Here is a 19,614-nt window from a genome sequence, read left to right on the forward strand (position 1 = left end):
AGTCTTGAGAGTGGCTGAATGAAATACATGCCTAGTACTGCAGTAAACAAAAAAATTACTGTCAAAGAACACTGGTTAATATTTGGACTTGCATTTGGGAGACTTATGTTTAAACTCCAGGAAAAGCAAAAAAGAACCACAAAACTGATTATGAGCAATGTGAAGTAGCAAACCAGTTCAATTTTGCAGCTAAGGCCATACAGAAGGCATAAGAATCCTCAACAATATCCATCTTTATCCAAAGCCTTTTCTTGAAAGGAGGCTGAGTACAAGAGCATGCTATATAATCCAACCAAATACATCAGATGGGGCATAATAGTAATTATGTCTGTGTAGCATTACAAATCAATCAATTACTATCATTTCAAAAGCCTACAGAACAAGCATTTGATTAATTTGTATGTGCATTTGTCATGTAAACTGTGAAAGCAGGAGGAAGCCAGGTTCATGTTGTGAGTAAAGAACCCCCTGTGATTTTTCTTCTTATACTGCATTTGTCTTTAGCCTGTTTTCTCCAATAATATATTGTCCTAAAGCAGGCTGTTTAAAACAGAGAAATATTGTACGCTGCAGTGACAAAACCAAACAAGTTTCCTCTTTTCTATTCTCCATCTCTCTTTAATTCTTCCCAAAAAATTCCAAATACAGAGTCTAGATGCTTAATAGAGTAAGCAAGGAATGTACAGAGAAGTTCTAGGTTAAATTCACTAAAACCTGATCTTGTCCCTTTTTATCTGTATGGGAGTAAATGACCGATGAAAGCTGAACCCAGACTTGGGCACAGGATAAACATTTAAGTTAGCAATGCGTCAAAAAGGTGAACAACAGGGTCTGTAGTTCCTTTGAGTGTCCACACATACAGATGGCTACAACTAATGACAAGACAGTTTTGAGGTTTGGGACTGGTTTTTGAAATGAGCACATAGTAATGAGAAACAGTAATGTACATGATGAGGTTTCCATTTTGACTGGAAAAATTCATCCATCTCAAGCTGATCTGCTTGCTGGATGAAAATAAGCGCGATAAGATGAGGGGTGGAACAAGCTGATATTAAGATACACACTGTGGTAGAACAGGATTCTTACTTTGTGGCACAGGTTGGATTAAGACTAATTTATGCATCTTTTGAATTCGCTTATTTCAATCCAATCCAATTCAATCCAATGACAGCAGAATCTTATTTGGATACTCCAGTCCAATCAAACAGACATTTAATGGCATAATACAACAATAAAACAGGAGTAAACAGTCCAAAAAGTAGACACCTAAAAATATAAAAGGTCACCACCAACCAGAACCCACTGAAATGAAAAAGGCAAAGCAGACAGACAGGCAGCTTGTTAATTGATAAAGCTGAGCCACATAATTAGTCAGCACAGTCCTGAGACCATGCCATATGAAAATTATAAAATATTCCCCACATTTCCCACAATTGCCAATAAAAAAGAGAGGTTCTGATCATTTTTAAACTACTGTAAAGTTACCATGAACAATGGTGACATCTCGTCCCTTGTAGAATTCTCCAATTGTGACTGCAGAACCCTGCTTGGAAGCCACAATGCGAACTGTTCTCCTGCTGTCAACACAGTCCACGTAAGGGTCCCATTCCAAGTTCCTCTTGCTTACTGCCTGGATCCCTGCAGAGACCACACCCAAAGCTTCTCCCATGCGATCCTGGCAATAGGACTTGAACTTCCACTGCACCACAGCTGGCTGTGTGGAAGAAGTTGAAAAGTGGCATCGAAGCACAACAGGCTGAAATAGCATTGCTACCCGTTTCTTCTCAGGCACCCTGACCTGCAGTCCTTGAATCACAACTATAAAACAAAAGCATAAGCATTAGTGAGCTGCAGGAGACAGGCCATCTGTACATGAGATTTTTTAAAAACAAGTCATGTGCAGGCACTATCTAAAACTCTGTCAGGGACTGCAAAAAGAAGAAATGACTCCCCCCCCCTTAAATTTTTGTGGATGTTTGATTAGTCTCAGGACCATGGTGCAGAGGGAGACAATCCCCCTGTGCAATTTTCCCAAGCCAAAAAGGCTGCAGTGGGGAGCTATCTCCTCTTTTTGCAGCTGCATGTGTTGACTGGGTTCCAGAGTTTTAAATGCTTCCCAAACCTAACTTATGAAGATACGTGTATTTTGGCCCTGAGATGGAATGCTAAACAATGACTGTTCTTCCCCAAACCTTAGAATCTTTAGTGCTAAGGAGAAATAACACTGAGCGCAAATTGGCAGTATGCAAGCAAGATGGCAGTTCTTTTAATGCCACAGAACGCTATATAGAAGTTAATAAAGTGGTGCTTGAACACCACGTTGATTCTCATTCTTCCCTAGTTGTGAGTGACGAATGATGAAGCAGCAGGAAGAAAGCTACAGGTGAAACATAAGCAAGTTTAAACTCTCATTGTGGGATTTACATAGAATAATAAAATTTTACAACCTTGAGTCCTCGTTTTGAGAGGTAAGATGATGTTTATTTACATCCATTCTTTCTTCTTTAATGGTTAACATAAACATAAAAGGAAAAGGAAATACTAATGGATCCAAGCAGGCCAACAGAAGAGGCTAGATTTGCTCTCCTCCCTTAAGGTTCTGAGATAAGGAGAAATATTTAAAAATTTTTATAGACAAGGACTCTTTAAGAGGAAGAAAGCCATTTTAAGCAGTACTAGCTGGTTTGCAGGAATTCTGTTTTCACTGATAATAGAATCAAATACTATTACCCAAGGATTTCAATTTAAATGACTTGTGGGATCAAGCTCTTATAAGGATTATATTAACTCAGAAAATTTGGAGCAGTTTAAGATATGTCAAATTTAACCCAATCATAACTGGATTCTGAAAATTGCAGTATCTGTGTACAAAACAAAATTTCTTCAAGTAGGAAGGGTGAAAGTTGGGACAAGTGATCAAAATGCTCAGCCATTCATACTCAGTGGAAATCACTGAACATTAATTCAGCTGATAGAACAGCTACACTGCTCTCTGGCATGTTAATCACATATATGGATTATATCAGGGCCCCCCCCCAACGTGGTGACCATGGGAACCGAAGTGCTGCCAACACATTTCCCAGTACCCGCCAAGTATTTTTAGAAAGTGGGTGGAGCCAGGTGCAGCCTTTGCTCAGCAAGATTTCTCATTGACCACTGGAGTTTTAATTGGTTGTCAGATTTTAAAAAACCTTGCTTTGGCAGCTTCTGCTACCACAGTATATTGTATGGCAGAAGGTAAGCTGTGGCAGACATTCTGTGGCTAGCTTAGCCTCCTGAGGCCAGCAGCCATTTTACGGTTGCAACCACCATGCTGTACCAGAATTTCAAAAGTGCCTGAAGGCTCAGAAAGGACAGGGACCCCTGATATACATAAACAATGGCATCAGCAGTATCTACTCCTCTTACTGGGCAGATTTTCATAACGCATAAAGCACTGATTAGAATGTGTCTCTTTTATCAGCATATGAAACAGCTGACTAATACAATAAGCCCTTCAAAAGCATTTCCAGCACTATGGATGTAGACATAAATGTAACCTCTGTTCCTGAAATATTTACAAGTCCAAATAAGGTAACTGAGAGAACAAGTTAATAGTTCAGAAGAAGGTGAGAATCCTCATGGTGAGAAGGGATGAGGAAACTGTAAAGACATCTTTGAAATAAGGAAACAAAACGATTTAGAAAACAAGTTCACAGTCTGTTAGAAATATGGGGAAATACAGAGGCAGAGTTAATATAAAAGGTTGCAGAATTGGTATGATTACAGGGAATACGAAATTTAAGTGATGATTCAGCAGACCCTATGAAGTCCATTCTTGTGGTGATATTTTCATCACAGGCTACTTTTATACCTGTTGACAGCTACTACCTGTACTTACCGAATTCCTGAACAAACATATAATGGAAGCTTCAAAACATCAGACTATAACATTATAATTGTAATCATCCCATGAAAACCCTGATTGTACTCATCTACCCTGAACAGGTGAAAATAATAGGAACTACATTGTGGGGGGAGAGGTTACCATTTTGGTGGAAGCAGTTTCTGTGCCCTGGAAGTAACAGAAATCAGCTGGTAGTATAGATCAGACTGCAGTTTATATCCAGTCTTTGAACCTTTTCTGTTTCATCCACTATCCTATTGTTAATGTGACTATACAGACTTATGCTAGAAACTTTCAAATCCTAAAGATCCGTTCTATAATAAGACAACTGTGCTATCATCAACTAGATCATCAACTAGACAACTGTGCTATAATCAACTAGGTGGGGAACCTTTTTTCTGCCAAGGGTCATTTGGATATTTATAACATCATTCATGGGCCATGCAAAATTATCAACTTAAAAAACAGTGCTCAGCAGAGGGAGAAAGTTTCAGGCCAGCAAAATTAACGCAAATAATTGTTTTTCTATTTGAAGTCATGTGGGGAGAGCCTAATTTGGCACACATACACCGCCTGCCACTCTAGGCATATGTCCAGGGCTTTTTTGAGCAGGAACGGACAGGAACGCAGTTCCGGTTGGGTTAGTGTCCATGGGTGTGGCCTAGTATGTAAATGAATTCCTCCTGGGCTTTTCCTATTAAAAACCCCATGTTAAACAATGGTAACAGCAGAAGGTGTGGCCTAATATGCAAATGAGCTCCTGCTGGGCTTTTTATAGCAAAAAAGCCCTGCATTTGCCTATGTCCAGGGCTTTTTTTTGTAGAAAAAGTCCAGCAGGAACTCATTAGCATATTAGGCTGCACCATCTGGGATAATAAAGTGCAAGTTGAACTGGTGGTAGCTGGCTCCCATTCCCCACCCCTGCCACCCCTCCATCCCTTCATGAGAAACTGCAGCTGCTCCCAGTAGACCTTTAAAGGAACCCACATACCCCAGCAGCAGTCCTTCACAATGCCCACCACTCAGCCTCCAGAGGAAGGGGGAATAAAGGGATAGAAAGGGGGAAACAAAGGGAAACAAAGGGGAGAAGCAAGGAAAAGGAAGGAAAATAAAGAAATGTGGGTAAGAAAGGGAAAGAAAGAAATGTGGGGAATAAAGGGTATTAAAGGAAAATAAAGAAAGGGGGAGGAAAGGGTAATAAAGGAAAATAAAGAAAGGGGGAAGAAAAGGCAATAAAGGAAAATAAAGAAATGGGGGGAAGAAATAGAAAGAAAGGGAAATAAAGAAATGAGAGGGAAACTTACTTGAACTGTGAAAAAAGAGAATAAAGGAAAGAACTGTGAAGAAAAGGGAATAAAGGAAAATAAATAAATGGGGGGGGGGAGAAATAGAAAGAAAGGGAAGTAAAGAAATGAGGGGAAAACTTACTTGAACTGTGACAGTGACTTTTCCAGGCCAGCAGCAATCCTGGCCAACCAGCCAGGCACCAGGGGGGCCACTGCACAGCGTGGCTGGGGCCCGTGATCCCTGCCAGCCAACCAGACCCTGGGGAAGCCATTGCACAGCACAGCTGGGCCCCACGATCCTCGCTTGGCTCAGCAATCCCTGAGGGCCAGACTGAGCGATCTCGAGGGCCATTTACAGCCTTTGGGTCAGACATTTCCCAACCCTGAACTAGATTAAGCACATGGCCAGGCACTACGTGTCTGTTTTAGCCATGGATTTCTGGCCTTCAAAAAATTGAGGCCCAGCAAAGTCAAAAGGGTTCCTGATTCTTGAATAGGGAATATCACTCTTGAAGGCCAAAATGGGGTTGCCACAAATCAGCAAAAGGCTTTCAAGGCTAGCAAGAAGCAGAAGCGGTCTGCCATTCCCTGCTTCTAGAGTATTCCTTGGTGGTCTCCTTTTCAAGAACAGACCCTGCTTAGCTTCCAAGATCTAAAGAGATCAGACTATACCATTCCATGTTGCTTCCCAAAAATTTCTTAAATAGCATTAAAACTAATGACAGCTCTATGACCACATTTATGATACTACCTATAGTTCCAGTTTTTCCACCAGAAACAGTGTTGAACTGCAAAACACTGAGAGAAAAGATGGTTTTAAATGCTCAATTCTGGATTTACTTAGTTACCTTATGAATCAGGTCTCTCTCGGCTTGACTTCGCGAACGAAGATTTAGGAAGGGTGCGGTAGTCCACGTCTGCTGCAGGCTCGCTGGTGGCTGACAAGACCAATGCGGGACAGGCAGGTCCAGCCACAGTGGCTGCAGGGAAAAGTCTGATTTGGGGTTGGTGCTGTAGCAGTGCGATTCTTTCTCAATCTCCTTTTGTCCTCAAGACCAGCTATGCGTGCGTTCTCAAAGGAAGAGACAGCCTGGTGGATGGTGTGCCTCCATGCTTTGCGATCTGAGGCTAGGTCAGACCACTGGTGATGGTTGATGCGACAGGTGCCAAGGGATTTCTTCAAGGAGTCCTTGTACCTCTTCTTTGGTGCCCCTCTATTTCGATGGCCGGTGGAAAGTTTGCCATACAGAGCAATCTTGGGAAGGCGGTGGTTTTCCATCCTAGAAATATGCCCTGCCCAGCGCAGCTGCGTCTTCAACAGCAGTGCCTCGATGCTTGTAACCTCTGCCCTCTTGAGGATTTCAGTGTTGGTCACAAAGTCACTCCAGTGGATGTTAAGGATGGTGCAAAGGCAGCGCTGATGAAAGCGCTCAAGGAGTCGCAGGTGATGACGGTATAAAACCCACGATTCGAAGCCATAGATGAGGGTTGTCATCACAACCGCTTTGTAAACATTGATCTTTGTGCCTTTTTTCAGATGCTTGTTGCTCCATACTCTTTTGTGCAGTCGGCCAAATGCACGGTTTGCCTTTGCCAGCCTGTTGTCAATCTCCTTGTCAATCTTGGCATCTGAGGAGATGATGCACCCCAGGTAGCTGAACTGCTGGACTGTCTTCAGAACTGATTCACCCACAGTGATGCAGGGAGGGTGATACTCTTCCTGGGGTGCAGGCTGGTGGAGAACTTCTGTTGTCTTCAGACTAATTTCTAGGCCGAATAGCTTGGCAGCCTCTGCAAAGCAGGACGTCATATGCTGCAGAGCTGATACCGAGTGGGAGACGAGTGCAGCATCATCAGCAAACAGTAGCTCTCGGATAAGTTTTTCCATTGTCTTGGAGTGAGCCTTTAGTCACCTCAGGTTGAACAGGCTGCCATCGGTGCTATAGCGGATGTAGACACCATCGTCATCATCTAGATCTACTGCAGCTCTTTGAAGCATCATGCTAAAGAAGATTGTAAAGAGAGTTGGCACGGGAACGCCGCCTTGCTTTACACCTGTGCCTATTGGGAAGGGCTCCGAGAGGTCGTTGCAGTGTCTGACTTGGCCTCGCTGGTCTTCATGTAGCTGGATGATCATGCTGAGGAACCTTGGGGGACATTCTAAACGTTCCAAGATTTGCCACAGGCCTTTCCTGCTAATGATATCGAAAGCTTTGGTAAGGTCGACAAAAGTCACATACAGAGCCTTGTTCTGTTCCCTGCATTTCTCTTGGAGCTGCTTGAGAACAAATACCATGTTGGTGGTGCTCGTGTTAGCTCTGAAGCCGCACTTGCTCTCTGGGAGGAGTTCTTCTGCAATGGTGGGCACCAGTCTGTTCAGGAGTATTCTGGCAAGGATTTTGCCTGCGATGGAGAGCAGGGTTATCCTCCGGTAGTTGGAGCAGTCTGACTTTTCCCCTTTGTTCTTGTGTAGAGTGATGATGATTGCATCGCGAAAATCCTGTGGTAGTTTGCCTTGTTCCCAGCAGGTGACAAGTACTTTGTGAAGTGTTCTATGTAGTACTGTGCCCCCATGCTTCCAGATCTCTGGTGGGATTCCATCAACTCCCGCTGCCTTGCCACTTTTCAGTTGCTTGATGGCTTTAACAGTCTCTTCTAGGGTGGGGATCTTATCCAACTCTGTTTTCACTGGTTGAAGTGGGGTGAGGTGGATTGCTGAATCTTGAACTACGCGGTTGGCACTGAAGAGAACCTGAAAATACTCCGACCACCGGTTCAGTATGGATGCCTTGTCTGTGAGGAGCACTTGGCCGTCTGCACTACGCAAGGGACTCTGAGCCTGATATGATGGGCCATATACTGCCTTCAGGGCTTCATAGAACCCTCTTAAATTACCAGTGTCTGCACACAGCTGGGTTCTCTCTGCAAGCTTGGTCCACCACTCGTTCTGAATGTCTCAAAGCTTGCGCTGGAGGTTGCTACATGCAGCGCGAAAGATTGCTTTTTTCCCGGGACAGGAGGGCTGAGCAAGATGTGCTTGGTAGGCAGATCTCTTTTTCACTAGTAATTCTTGGATCTCTTGATTGTTCTCGTCAAACCAGTCCTTGTTCTTCCTTGTGGAGAACCCAAGGACTTCTTCAGAGATCAACAGGATGGTAGTTTTTAGGTGTTCCCAGAGTGCTTCTGGAGAAGGGTCTCTGGGGCAACTGGGGTCCTCAATTCTTGACTGGAGTTTTGCCTGGAAGGCAGCTTTAACTTCAGCTGACTGAAGGCTGCCAACCTGAAGCTTCCTCCGAGGGATACCTCCTCTCCTGGGTGTGGGTTTAAAGTGAAGACGGAGATTGCAACATACAAGACGATGATCCATATGACATTCCGCACTGGGCATTACTCGGGTGTATAAGACATCTCGAAGGTCTCTCTGGCGCACCAGAATGTAGTCGATAAGGTGCCAGTGCTTGGACCGTGGGTGCATCCAGGTTGTCTTCAGGCTGTTCTTCTGCTGAAAGATAGTGTTGGTGATGGTGAGCTGGTGCTCCGTGCAGAATTCTAGCAGGAGGCGCCCGTTATCATTGCAGTTGCCAATGCCGTGTTTGCCAAGTACTCCTTTCCAGGCTTCCGAGTCTTTACCTACTCTGGCATTGAAGTCACCAAGGATGATCACCTTGTCCTCTGTAGGGGTCTTCCATACAAGGTTGCGTAGATCAGCATAGAACTTGTTCTTTTCTGCAGGATCTGCTTGAAGGGTTGGGGCATACACACTAAAGAGTGTTGCATGCTGCTTGTTTTGAAGTGGGAGGCGCATGGACATGATGCGATCTGAGTGACCTGTTGGCAGGTTTTCAAGTTTGGAGGCAATGGAGTTCCTGACCATGAAGCCAACGCCAGGAAGGCGGCTCTCAGCCTTTGACTCACCCGACCAGTAGAGGGTATAGCCAGCACCGTGTTCTTGAAGACTACCTTCCTCAGGGAAACGGACCTCACTGAGAGCTGCTATGTCAATATTCAACCTGAGAAGTTCGTGGGCAACTAGAGCAGAGCGTCGTTCAGGGCGACCACTGTCTACTGTGTCAAGCATGGTTCTGATGTTCCAACACGCAAGCTTTAGTCTTTGCACACTTTGTGAGGCAGGTGCATGCCTTTTCTTTGTTGTTATTTTTTGACCGCAAGTAAGGATGCCCGTTGACCATGGCTAGCCAACTGGGGGGTGGGGAGACGAGCTTTGTTTAGACCACCTTTTCTAGGCCCCTCTCCGTGTGGAGCAAGCAGTGCTGTCCCTAGATAAGGCTGCTTGGTCGTTCAGGGTGCTGCCGAAAAATGCTTTCATCTCCGGGTCAGCATCAGGCAACCGATACCCTGAACCGCCTACATGCAGGATCGGGACTGCGGCTTCCATTGGCATCTTCCACCTACCGTTTCGCCCCTTTTCCATCGCTGCAGGACTTGGTGTGTTGTGGGTTGTGGATGTGGATATGCCCTTCAGGCCTGCGCAGAGGAATTTTTAGGTGAAGCACAGTGTGCGCGGTACTGGCTCCACCCTTTCACCTTGGGGTCATCTGCCATGGCCCAGTAAGCCGGGACGCTGGCAGCGAGTCCTCCAGGTGGTAGGTGTTACATTAACGAGCTCTGTCTGCCCGGGTTTGATGTTAGAGTTTTCCTTCTCTTGGCTGGCGAGGTTGGTGAGCCCAGCCTGCCCATCCGGTTATACCGCCGGACATTCGGTTGCACCATGACATGGCAAACTCTGTGAGAAACGGGGGGGGGGGGGGGACCAGCGGGAAGGTGTTGCCACGGATGCAGTAATGCAGGAGAGGCCATTGCAGTGACCATCTGCCAGGCATAGCCGGACAGTGACCATGCAGCGTTCACTACACCGGGAAAGGAGAGGCTATGTATTGCGCATACACTTTCCCTGGGGGGGGCAGGATACCCAAGAGGGAGCCCATCCCCCCTCCCCCCTATGAATCAGGTAGTAAGAACCAATCAGAGATATACTGTTTTTATTTCAGACTGAACAAGGGAATGAGTAATGAAGAACAGAGAAGAAAGGCCTAGCAGACAGTGTTTTGCACTTAGCAGAACTGTCTAGCAGGAATGTCTGCTTATGTTCAACAAAGAACTGAATAGGTGTGGGATCTAAACACTACTCATAGTGAAAGAAAATAAGACAGCCCAGAGCAACAGTGCAAGTATAACCTTCATCTCTAGCAAGTATATAACAAAAGTATGACTAGTCAAGACAAATACCAAAATTTAGAAAGAACACCATACATATCCATCACAGAACAATTAGTTGATTTTGGACCGGTGTGTCTTGAACCTTTTCACTCCTTTTTTGACCACTGGAAAAATGAAAGTTTAACTTATTATTAGTCTTGAGACAAGCACATACACTCTCCTTTGCTTCATTTCAGCTATCGAAATATCACAGCACCTCAATAGAACTTGTGGATTTGGTTCAGTGAAGCGGGGGAAGGGGACCAGTGACAACCACAGAATAAAACCAATCTGTTCATATATATATATATACACACACACAATCATTGATGTCCCATTGAAAGTAATATTTCAAGACTTTTGCCTGACAAATAGGAGTCAAAAACTGGAAAAATAGCATAGGATACAATCAGGAGGGCTTCCCAGCAGCAATAACACGTTTCATCATAAACCTCACCCAGCAAGAATTTAGCAAAATGTGGAAAAGAGAGGAGCTGCTTTATTAAACTTTGTTGAGTGACGGTAGATTAAAAGTTAACTGAGAAAGCTCAACACACAGCTAGAAATGTCAGACGGCACCCTACCTCAGGATGACGTTTCTTCAGCCTAAGTAGCCTTCCTCCAACTTACATGGAATGACTCTTTCATTGGAGGAAGAGCCTCTCAAGTTGTAGGAAGGCTTCAAACTTTGCTTAGCAAAGTGTTGACACAGGCCATTGTGACCATGAAGTTAAAGCATATTTTAAAGTGGAGGGGTGTCATGTCATTGAAAAGTAGCAAAAGCCTAAATAATGTGGGTTAAACAGGAGAGGTGCCGGAAGATTGGAGGTGGGCGAATGTTGTCCCCATCTTCAAGAAGAGGAAAAAGAGGATCCAGGTAACTATCGACCTGTCAGCTTGACATCTATACCTGGAAAAGTTTTAGAACAAATCATCAAACAGTTGATCCTGGAACACTTAGAAAGAATGGATGTGATTACTAAGAGCCAGCATGGGTTTCTCAAGAACAAGTCATGTCAGACTAACCTGATCTCTTTTTTTGAGAAAGTGACTACCTTGCTGGATCAGGGGAATGCTGTAGACATCTTTTATCATGATTTCAGTAAGGCTTTTGATAAGGTTCCACATACTATCCTTGTTGACAAATTGGTAAAATATGGTTTGGATCCTGTAACCATTAGGTGGATCTGTAACTGGTTGACAGATTGCACCCAAAGAAAGCGTGCTTGTGAATGGTTCCTCATCCTCTTGGAGAGGAGTGACAAGTGGAGTGCCTTAAGGATCTGTCCTGGTCCTGTTTTGTTCAATATCTTTATCAATGATTTGGATGAAGGAATAGAGGGAATGCTTATTAAATTTGCCGATGATACTAAATTGGGAGGGGTTGCAAATACAGTAGAAGACAGAAACGAGATGCAGGATGATCTTGACAGGCTAGAAAACTGGGCTAAAATCAATAAAATGAATTTTAACAGGGATAAATGTAAAGTTCTGCATTTTAGGTAGGAAAAATCCAATGCATGGTTATAGGATGGGGAAGACTTGTCTTAAGCAGTAGTATGTGCAAAAAGGATCTAGGGGTCTTAGTGGATAATATGCTGAACATGAGTCAACAGTGTGATGCGGTGGCAAAAAAGGCAAATGCAATTTTGGGCTGTATCAACAGAAGTATAGTGTCCAGATCACGTGATGTGATGTGATGGTATCACTTTACTCTGCTCTGGTAAGATCTCACCTGGAGTATTGTGTTCAGTTTTGGGCACCACATTTGAAGAAGGATATAGACCAGTGGGAACGGGTCCAGAGGAAGGCGACGAAGATGGTGAGGGGTCTGAAAACCAAGTCCTATGAGGAAAGGTTGAAGGAGCTGAGGATGTTTAGCCAGGAGAGGAGGCGACTGAGAGGTGATATGATCACCATCTTCAAGTACATGAAGAACTGTCATCTAGAGGATGGTGTGGAATTGTTTTCTGTGGCCCCAGAAGGTAGGACCAGAACCAGTGGGCTGAAATTAAATCAGAAGAACTTCCTGACAGTTAGAGCGATTCCTCAGTAGAACAGGCTTCCTCAGGAGGTCGTGGGCTCTCCTTTCTTGGAGGTTTTTAAACAGGCTAGATGGCCATCTGACAGCAATGAAGATCCTGTGAATTTAAGGGGAGGTGTTTGTGAGTTTCCTGCATTGTCCAGGGGGTTGGACTAGATGACCCTGGAGATCCCTTCCAACTCTATGATTCTATGATTCTAAATGCAAGAGTGAAGCAGCAAAGGTAATATCATGTCTGATTGAATGGCTAACTTCATTTTGGCTTCAAAGGGCACTAGCATTTGAGGCAGAATCAGAAATTCATATGCACAGCCTCAGCAGATGATGGTCAGTCCCATCTCTCTCTGTCTTATGCCATTTCTACAGCTGACCTGGTTACTCTCTCTTGAAGTGCCAGCACCTTTTTGAAGCTAGACTGGGGATACACATGGTACCTACATTGTGCTGCAAAATGCTGGCATATTGGTGATCACCTTTGGACAACAGTCACTTGCCACTGGTGATTATCAAATCATAGGCCTACTTTACTCTTACTTATTCAAATATTGTAATTATATGGAGTACCATGTTAAGGAGAATGGACCAAAAGCCATTTCTGTGGCAGGCAGAGGTTGTAAAGTCCCAACAGTAAAGAGAAGCAGACATTGTATCTGTTTTACATTCACTATTGGGGCTTTACATTAACAATGTCTGCCTTAGAATAATGAAAATGCAACTAAAGGGGGAGTCTATAACTTTGGGTTTAATTTAAAAAGGAGCAAAATATTTAACAATTGCACAAAAAAATAGTAGCCTAGACACATTTCACAGTTATAAAACTCACATATTTGGACCCCTGGTATTATTTTTACTCATTTTGTTTTAAAATAAATGTAAGTGCAATCAACAATTCAGTTAAAAATTAAGATTTAAGTCCATTTCAGTTGCAGACTGAGCCAGCTGTGTGATGTTACTTTCAAACAAAACCAGGAAGTGACATCACATAACCCTAAGAATTGCCAGAATCTCTATGATTTAAGCATGGAGTTTCCAGCAATATCCATGGACAGCAGATAACAATAGACTACCTGTATTACTTGCTAACAACAGTAAACAGATGACAATGTGAATACCAAAGTTTGTTGCATGGGAGATAAAGGCCTTATCAAACTATAAAAACTGTTAATGCTGGTGGTGGATAAATCTGTATATTTTTGTCAACTGTCTGACTGAATTGCTTGAATTGATGTTGATTTTAACTCAGACTTTTGTTGTGATCTTAATGATTGCCTATACAATAGTAATGTATATTAGAGTTTTAATTGTTATTGCAATTATTATACTACAACTTTGATGTTGTTGGTATTTTTGATGTCAATTGCTAAGAATGTCAGCTAACACAATAAAGCTTATTATGACATGGAGTTTCCAGTGTGATAGCACATCCAGTTTTTACCAGAAGTAATAGTACAGTGCAAGGAATGCTGGTGCTGATCAAATGGTTCTGCTGTTTCTTTGAGAGGGTTTTCTGATTACACTCAGAGTACATATAGCTACACATTTATGCATCTCTTCATGCATCTGATGAAGTGTTTTCTGGCATAAAACTTCATGCCAAAGACTCTGTTATTTTTGCCTTTAAAATTAATTCTAATGTTAAAGCAATGGGGGGCAGCTCTTAAATCTGCTGTGACTATAACAACAAATGTGTCTCAGTCAGACAGAAAGACATTTAATGGCAAAACAACGAACTAAATACAACCTAGGGTAGCACCACAGCTTCTAAGAAATTGCTCTTTGAGATTAAGACTCACTTCAGCTTTTCTGTCCTTCCCCCCACAAACACACACAACTTTACTTTTTCTGATTCCAAGGCATGTTTACCTGCTATACTGTTCAACCTTATCTTATTATGCCTGCATGAGAAGGATGGTGGCATGGTATAGCCTGATCATCTCACAGCTCAGACCTAAGCAAGGTTGGTACTTGGAAGCAGGGTTGCCAGCTCTGGGCTGGGAAATACTTAAGAGATTTTGAGGGTGGAACCTGAGGAGGGCAGAGTTTGGAGGCGGGTGGGACTTTAATGGTATATAATGCCATAGAGTCCACCTATCAAAGTGGCCATTTTCTCCAGATGAACTGATATGTGTTGCCTGGAAATCATTTGTACTCCAAGGAATTTTCAGCCACCCTCAGGAGGTTGGCAACTCTTTTTGGAAGAGAGACCACCAAGGAAGACTCTGCAGCTCTATTTCTCACTTGCCTTGAAAGCCCCTTGCTGGGATCATCATAAATTGACTGCAACTCAATGGCATTTTATACACACACATGAAAGAATGGATGATATAAAAATACTTTCCTCTTAATCTCATCTGTTCAGGAAACACAGGAGCAAGACAAACATTGTCACACAGTATGTCTGTTTTTGTCCATCCAGACAATTCCCCGTTAAAACAGTGTGTGATGGCAGAATGCAGACAGATAACAGTTCTTACGATTTATGTGTGGGTGCAGGCAAGCAGAGATTTCTTTGCATACGCAAAACAGCTCAGGAACAGGCTGATCCTCTAGTGTTAAGAAGGTATTCAGCAGAATCCATCATCTTATACTTCCTTACACAAATGTACACATGCTGCTTCAAACATTGCAAAAGCTGCAATTCCCACAATTTTTTTAGCTAGCAAAGTACAGCCCTTCACAGGCCATTCTAGAAGCTACTGAGCCACTGATACTCTGTGTGCAGAACTTTTAATCTGACAGGAATCTCTGGGAATTCCCTCCCCACATACATACATTGACAAAAATTATCCAGACATATGGCATCATTCCTACATGACTGTAGATGGGTATAGGAAAATAGCTCTATAGACTGCCATATAATCCCACATGTAAAAGTCAAGCAAATATCTATTTTTACAGCATATTCTAATATTTGAAAGTCCCTGTGCACTGCCACAAACAAAGTACTGGAGGCAAAAATTTGCAAGAAGTGAAGCCAGAGCATATCAAAATAAATGTGTGGAAATAGCCGTGCCACAAATTGGCATTTTCTCTTTTAAAAAGTCCTCCTAACTTGTAAGCAACTACTTGGCCATGAAGAAACAGGAAGATTTGTATGCTATTCCCTGCACAGCAAAACTGATAATCAAGCCTGTAAAAATGTCCACTTTCCAATGCCAGGATAACAACATAGTCTGTTCGCTTATGCTATATCTCTCTTTGGGGATTGCACTTTCTCCAGCATATTACCAGAAAGAATCAGCATGGTGTAGAAGTGCTGAAATTGGGATCTGGAAGGCCTGGGATGCAACCTCCACTCTACCATGAAGCTTGGTAGGTGACCTATGGTGAGCCAGGTACATTTTGTCAGCCAAGCCCAGCTCGCAGGATTGTTGTAAGGGCAAAATAGTGGAGGGTGGAACCTGAAAATAAATCAAAATTAAAATAAAAGAGTTTTTGGCTAAACATTAGGAAGAACTTCCCGACAGTTAGAGCAGTTCCTCAGTGGAACAGGCTTTCTCAGGAGATGATGGGCTCTCCTTCTTTGGAGATTTTCAAATAGAGGCTAGAGGGCCATCCGACAGCAATGCTGAGCCTGTGAACTTAGCAAGATCATGAGGAGGAGGGCAAGAGGAGGTATTTGTAATTTTCCTGCATTGTGCAGGGGGTTGGACTAGATGACACTGGAGATTCCTTCCAACTCTATGATTCTATGATCTCCTTGGAGGAAGGGCAGGATAAAAATGTAGTAAATTAATATATAAATGGCAGGAACAGAATTTCTTTGAGTTCCAGGCAAGTGTGAAGGACCTGCAAGAGTGCCACCATCATGAAAAACACAAAGAAGTGAGAAAATCCAAAAGATCAGGCAGCTACTCTCTACCTACCTTCTACAACAAGAAAAAATGGCACACTGAATCTTGCCAATGCCTGTCCAGATCCTGTGCATGGTGTGCTACGCAATGCCACTGAGGGCATGCATGTTTTATTCTCAGGAGAGTTACTCCCTGCCTATTTGAATAGCCTGCTTTCTCCTTGACCTCCCAAAGGTCAATATGTCCTTGTGCTCTGAAAAAGCAGACAACAAAAGCAACAGCAGCATGGCCTGTCCCCACTTGATGTGCTACAGCTGGTAACCTGTAAATAAGAGGACTGGACACTGGAGCCCAGTAGCTCTAGGCAGGCAAGGTGAATGAGTCAGCTGAGTGAGTCAGCCCAGGCTGCTGGGCAACTTTTTCAGCAGCATAAACAACCAACTACGGATAAATGATGTCCTGAATTATTGGAGAGGTGGGATTTGAGGTGGACAAGCAACTATGCTAAGAAGGAGAGACACTGAAAATGCTGCTACCTGGAGGAAAGCATGACTCAAGAAAACCACGGGGTTTATGACTGGGATGGATAGAGAGCTCTTAGGAGGGCCCAAACAAGTGGCTCCTGAGCTCAGAACTGCCTTACAGGGGATTCTGCAAAGAGAAAATGGAGGAAAGGAGAGCACTATGAGCCACTCTGAAGCCCTGTTTGGGAGAAAGGTAGGCTTAAATGAAGTGAAATAAACCAAAAAGTAAGAAACAGTGAGCCAGCAAACCCTGAGGGCAACCTACAGGGCCCAGAGAAAGACAAGGAAAGTGCACACCAAAAAGTGATGGTCTGGCTGACTGCAGTCGAGCATTTACTTCCCCTCCAGCCCACATCCCAAAACACTGGCTTCCCACCACACAGCTGTTGAGGTCTGCTTGTCTGGTATAATTGACTTGAGAATGCGTGGCACATGGTGCAGAGAAGTTCTATCATATTAACCTTGCACCATTTTAATACAATCCTAATTCGGAAAGGGTGAAATCTCCCACCCCCACTAAATGTATGAGTAAAGAGGGACGTTCATCTCTCTTGTGAGGACAGCGAGGGAGCATGCCAGTGTAGAAGTTATACAAACAGACCCTTGCCGGCCGGCCTTCCCCCCAGCCCCCAGGTTTCAAAATGTGTTTTCCAACAGAATCCCAGAGCTAACGAAAACTCCAATCGTCCGCCTGACCTTGGCGCTTCTCCTGCCTTTCAAATCTTTACCAATTCAATCACAGCCCGACTGAGCCGGCCTGCTTGTGCACGCTGGAGCCGAAGTTCCCGGTAGCCAGGCACCCGGTCGTGCCTTTCTTGATCCCGTTTCCATCCCGCCCTTCGTCCAGCTGCGAGCTAAGTCCGCTGCACATCTTCCGTCATCCATTTCATTCTAACGACGACCCTGTGAGGTAGCTGAGTTACACCGAGAATGCGTGACTGGGTCGCTCTCCCGGACAGTTTCGTGGCCGGGGGAGGCTTGACCCAGTACACGACTCTGACTCGCTTTAACGTGTTCAACGCTGAAGGGAAGCAGGAGTCTCAGTCCAACAGATTCTTTTTGACCATTCGCCTCGCAGGCCCCCGCCCCGCCCCCACGCCTTTGCAGGACGAGCCCCTGCAGCCCGCACTACTGAGGAGACTCAAGCCACGCGCCTTGCAAGGACAGACAAGCAGCCTCCTTCGGAATCCAAAAAAAGTTATTCCGCGTCGCGAAAGCGGAAGAGCAGCCCTTACCTATTACCCACAGGAGAGCGGTCCATCCTAATAAGACCCCATCCATCTTCTAAAGATCCGTCCAGACAGGAGAGGAAAATGGGAGGGGGGTTGGTTGGAGGAAGAAAAGTTCCCCCCCCCTTCCCCAACGCTCCCTGCTAGGAATCGGCTGCCACCTAAAGTCTCCTCTTCCCCCGTTATCTGCGGGTCTCCACCGCACAGTGTGTGAATAGGCTGTAGAGTTCTGAATGGGAGCTACCACTCTGCTAGGGGGGAGATAAGAAAGCGGCGCTCTTTTCTAGTGATTCTGTTCCTTTAGACTTACTTCTTCACTTCACACAAGACAAGTGGTCGCCTTTGGACAGATCTGCCGCTTAGAACAAGCCGGCGTGGCAAGAAAGAGTAATGCTTATACGTTTTAACTATTCTCCTCCCCCTAACGCCAGAATCCCGGGCTACCGGAGTTTCTGAATCACATGGTTGTCCATTGAAGCTCTCAAGGAGCCTCGGAGTTCATCGCAGGACCATTTAATATCTAGGACCAACCCTAGAAATCAAAGGGCTCACGCTGCAAGCAGCCTTTACTATGAAGGCCAAATTCATAGCTGGAAAGTGTGTATTGACATAAATTAAGAGAAGAGAGGAACAGTGACAGTAAACGGAGAAAGAGGATGGTTATTATATCTTAAAGTTAGACAGGTTGTTACTGGTCTGTAAAAAGAGCTGTGGTATTATAGATGTCAATAAAAATCAAAAGATTATGCACACTTTTCTACAGGCAGGACTTATAGCATTCTATACCAAACCCCGACATATTGCAATTGTACTCGAATGGAAAAGTGGGGCTTACCACAGATCTAGTGGTGTTTGGCAGGTCAGAATGGAAGCCCAAAAAGCCCTGGCTCTGGTTGAGGACAGCCAGATGTCTTCAGGGCCAGGGAGCGTAATGATCTTCTGGGAACATTCCAGAGGAGGCGGTTTGTTAACTGAAGTTTTAGAAACCAGATTTCCAGCAGTTATTCATGCTACAAGTGTATTTAGTATGTCTGTATCCTGCCGATCTCCAAAGGTCAGGGCAGCATTCAGAGTTCTCCCTTCCTTCATCTGATCCTCACAACAACCCTGTGAGGTAGATAACACTGAGATGCTGGCCCAGCATCATCCAGTAAGTTGTATGGGATTTGAACGTGGCTCTCCCCAGCCCTGGGGCAACGCTATACACACTATCAATAGACACACATGCTAATAGGCTGACCAGACATCCGTTGTAAAAACGAACATGTCGATAGTGCTTTGCTTTTTAGTCTGGGTTCAATGGCAAAATCCCATTGCCTTGCTGTACAATTCAGCAAAAACTGTTGCTATGTACTAAAATAACCACCCTGAGTGCCTACCACTCCTCTCATTAATGTTTGGAGCCTTCCTTCAAATTAAGTAGCTCTTGTTCCAGAAGACCTACTTAAGTTGGAGGAAGTCTCCTTAGACAGGAGGAAGCCTTCAGACTCTGCTGCATGGAGTGGTAGGTTCCAGGCCACCATATCAATGATTTGAAACTTACACAGTTGTAGACAAATGAATTCAAATGTGTATATGATTATTTGCACTTTTCGTTTTTGCTGCACATATAAGTTTAAAGCAGACTTTTAAAC

At 44.1% G+C, this 19,614-nt stretch overlaps 1 protein-coding gene across 5 annotated transcripts in view; it reads right to left on the bottom strand.

Moving 5' to 3' along the window:
- The window catches only part of ILDR2 (immunoglobulin like domain containing receptor 2), an 89,647-nt gene extending 71,482 nt beyond the window's left edge, over positions 1 to 18,165 (bottom strand). For 4 of the 5 annotated variants that reach the window (XM_060234464.1, XM_060234463.1, XM_060234461.1 and 1 more), the window contains exons 1-2: positions 17,987 to 18,165; positions 1,486 to 1,818 (exon numbers count right to left, since the gene is read on the bottom strand). In XM_060234464.1, the coding sequence (XP_060090447.1) occupies positions 1,486 to 1,818; positions 17,987 to 18,032 (379 nt within the window). In that variant the 5' untranslated portion in view covers positions 18,033 to 18,165. Of the gene's footprint in view, positions 1 to 1,485; positions 1,819 to 3,528; positions 3,655 to 17,986 lie in introns of all 5 variants that reach the window. The other variant, XM_060234462.1, reaches the window with a different exon arrangement.
- Between the last annotated feature and the right edge of the window lie 1,449 nt (positions 18,166 to 19,614).

Source organism: Heteronotia binoei, chromosome 3 (assembly GCF_032191835.1).
Source record: "Heteronotia binoei isolate CCM8104 ecotype False Entrance Well chromosome 3, APGP_CSIRO_Hbin_v1, whole genome shotgun sequence".
NCBI lineage: Eukaryota > Metazoa > Chordata > Lepidosauria > Squamata > Gekkonidae > Heteronotia > Heteronotia binoei.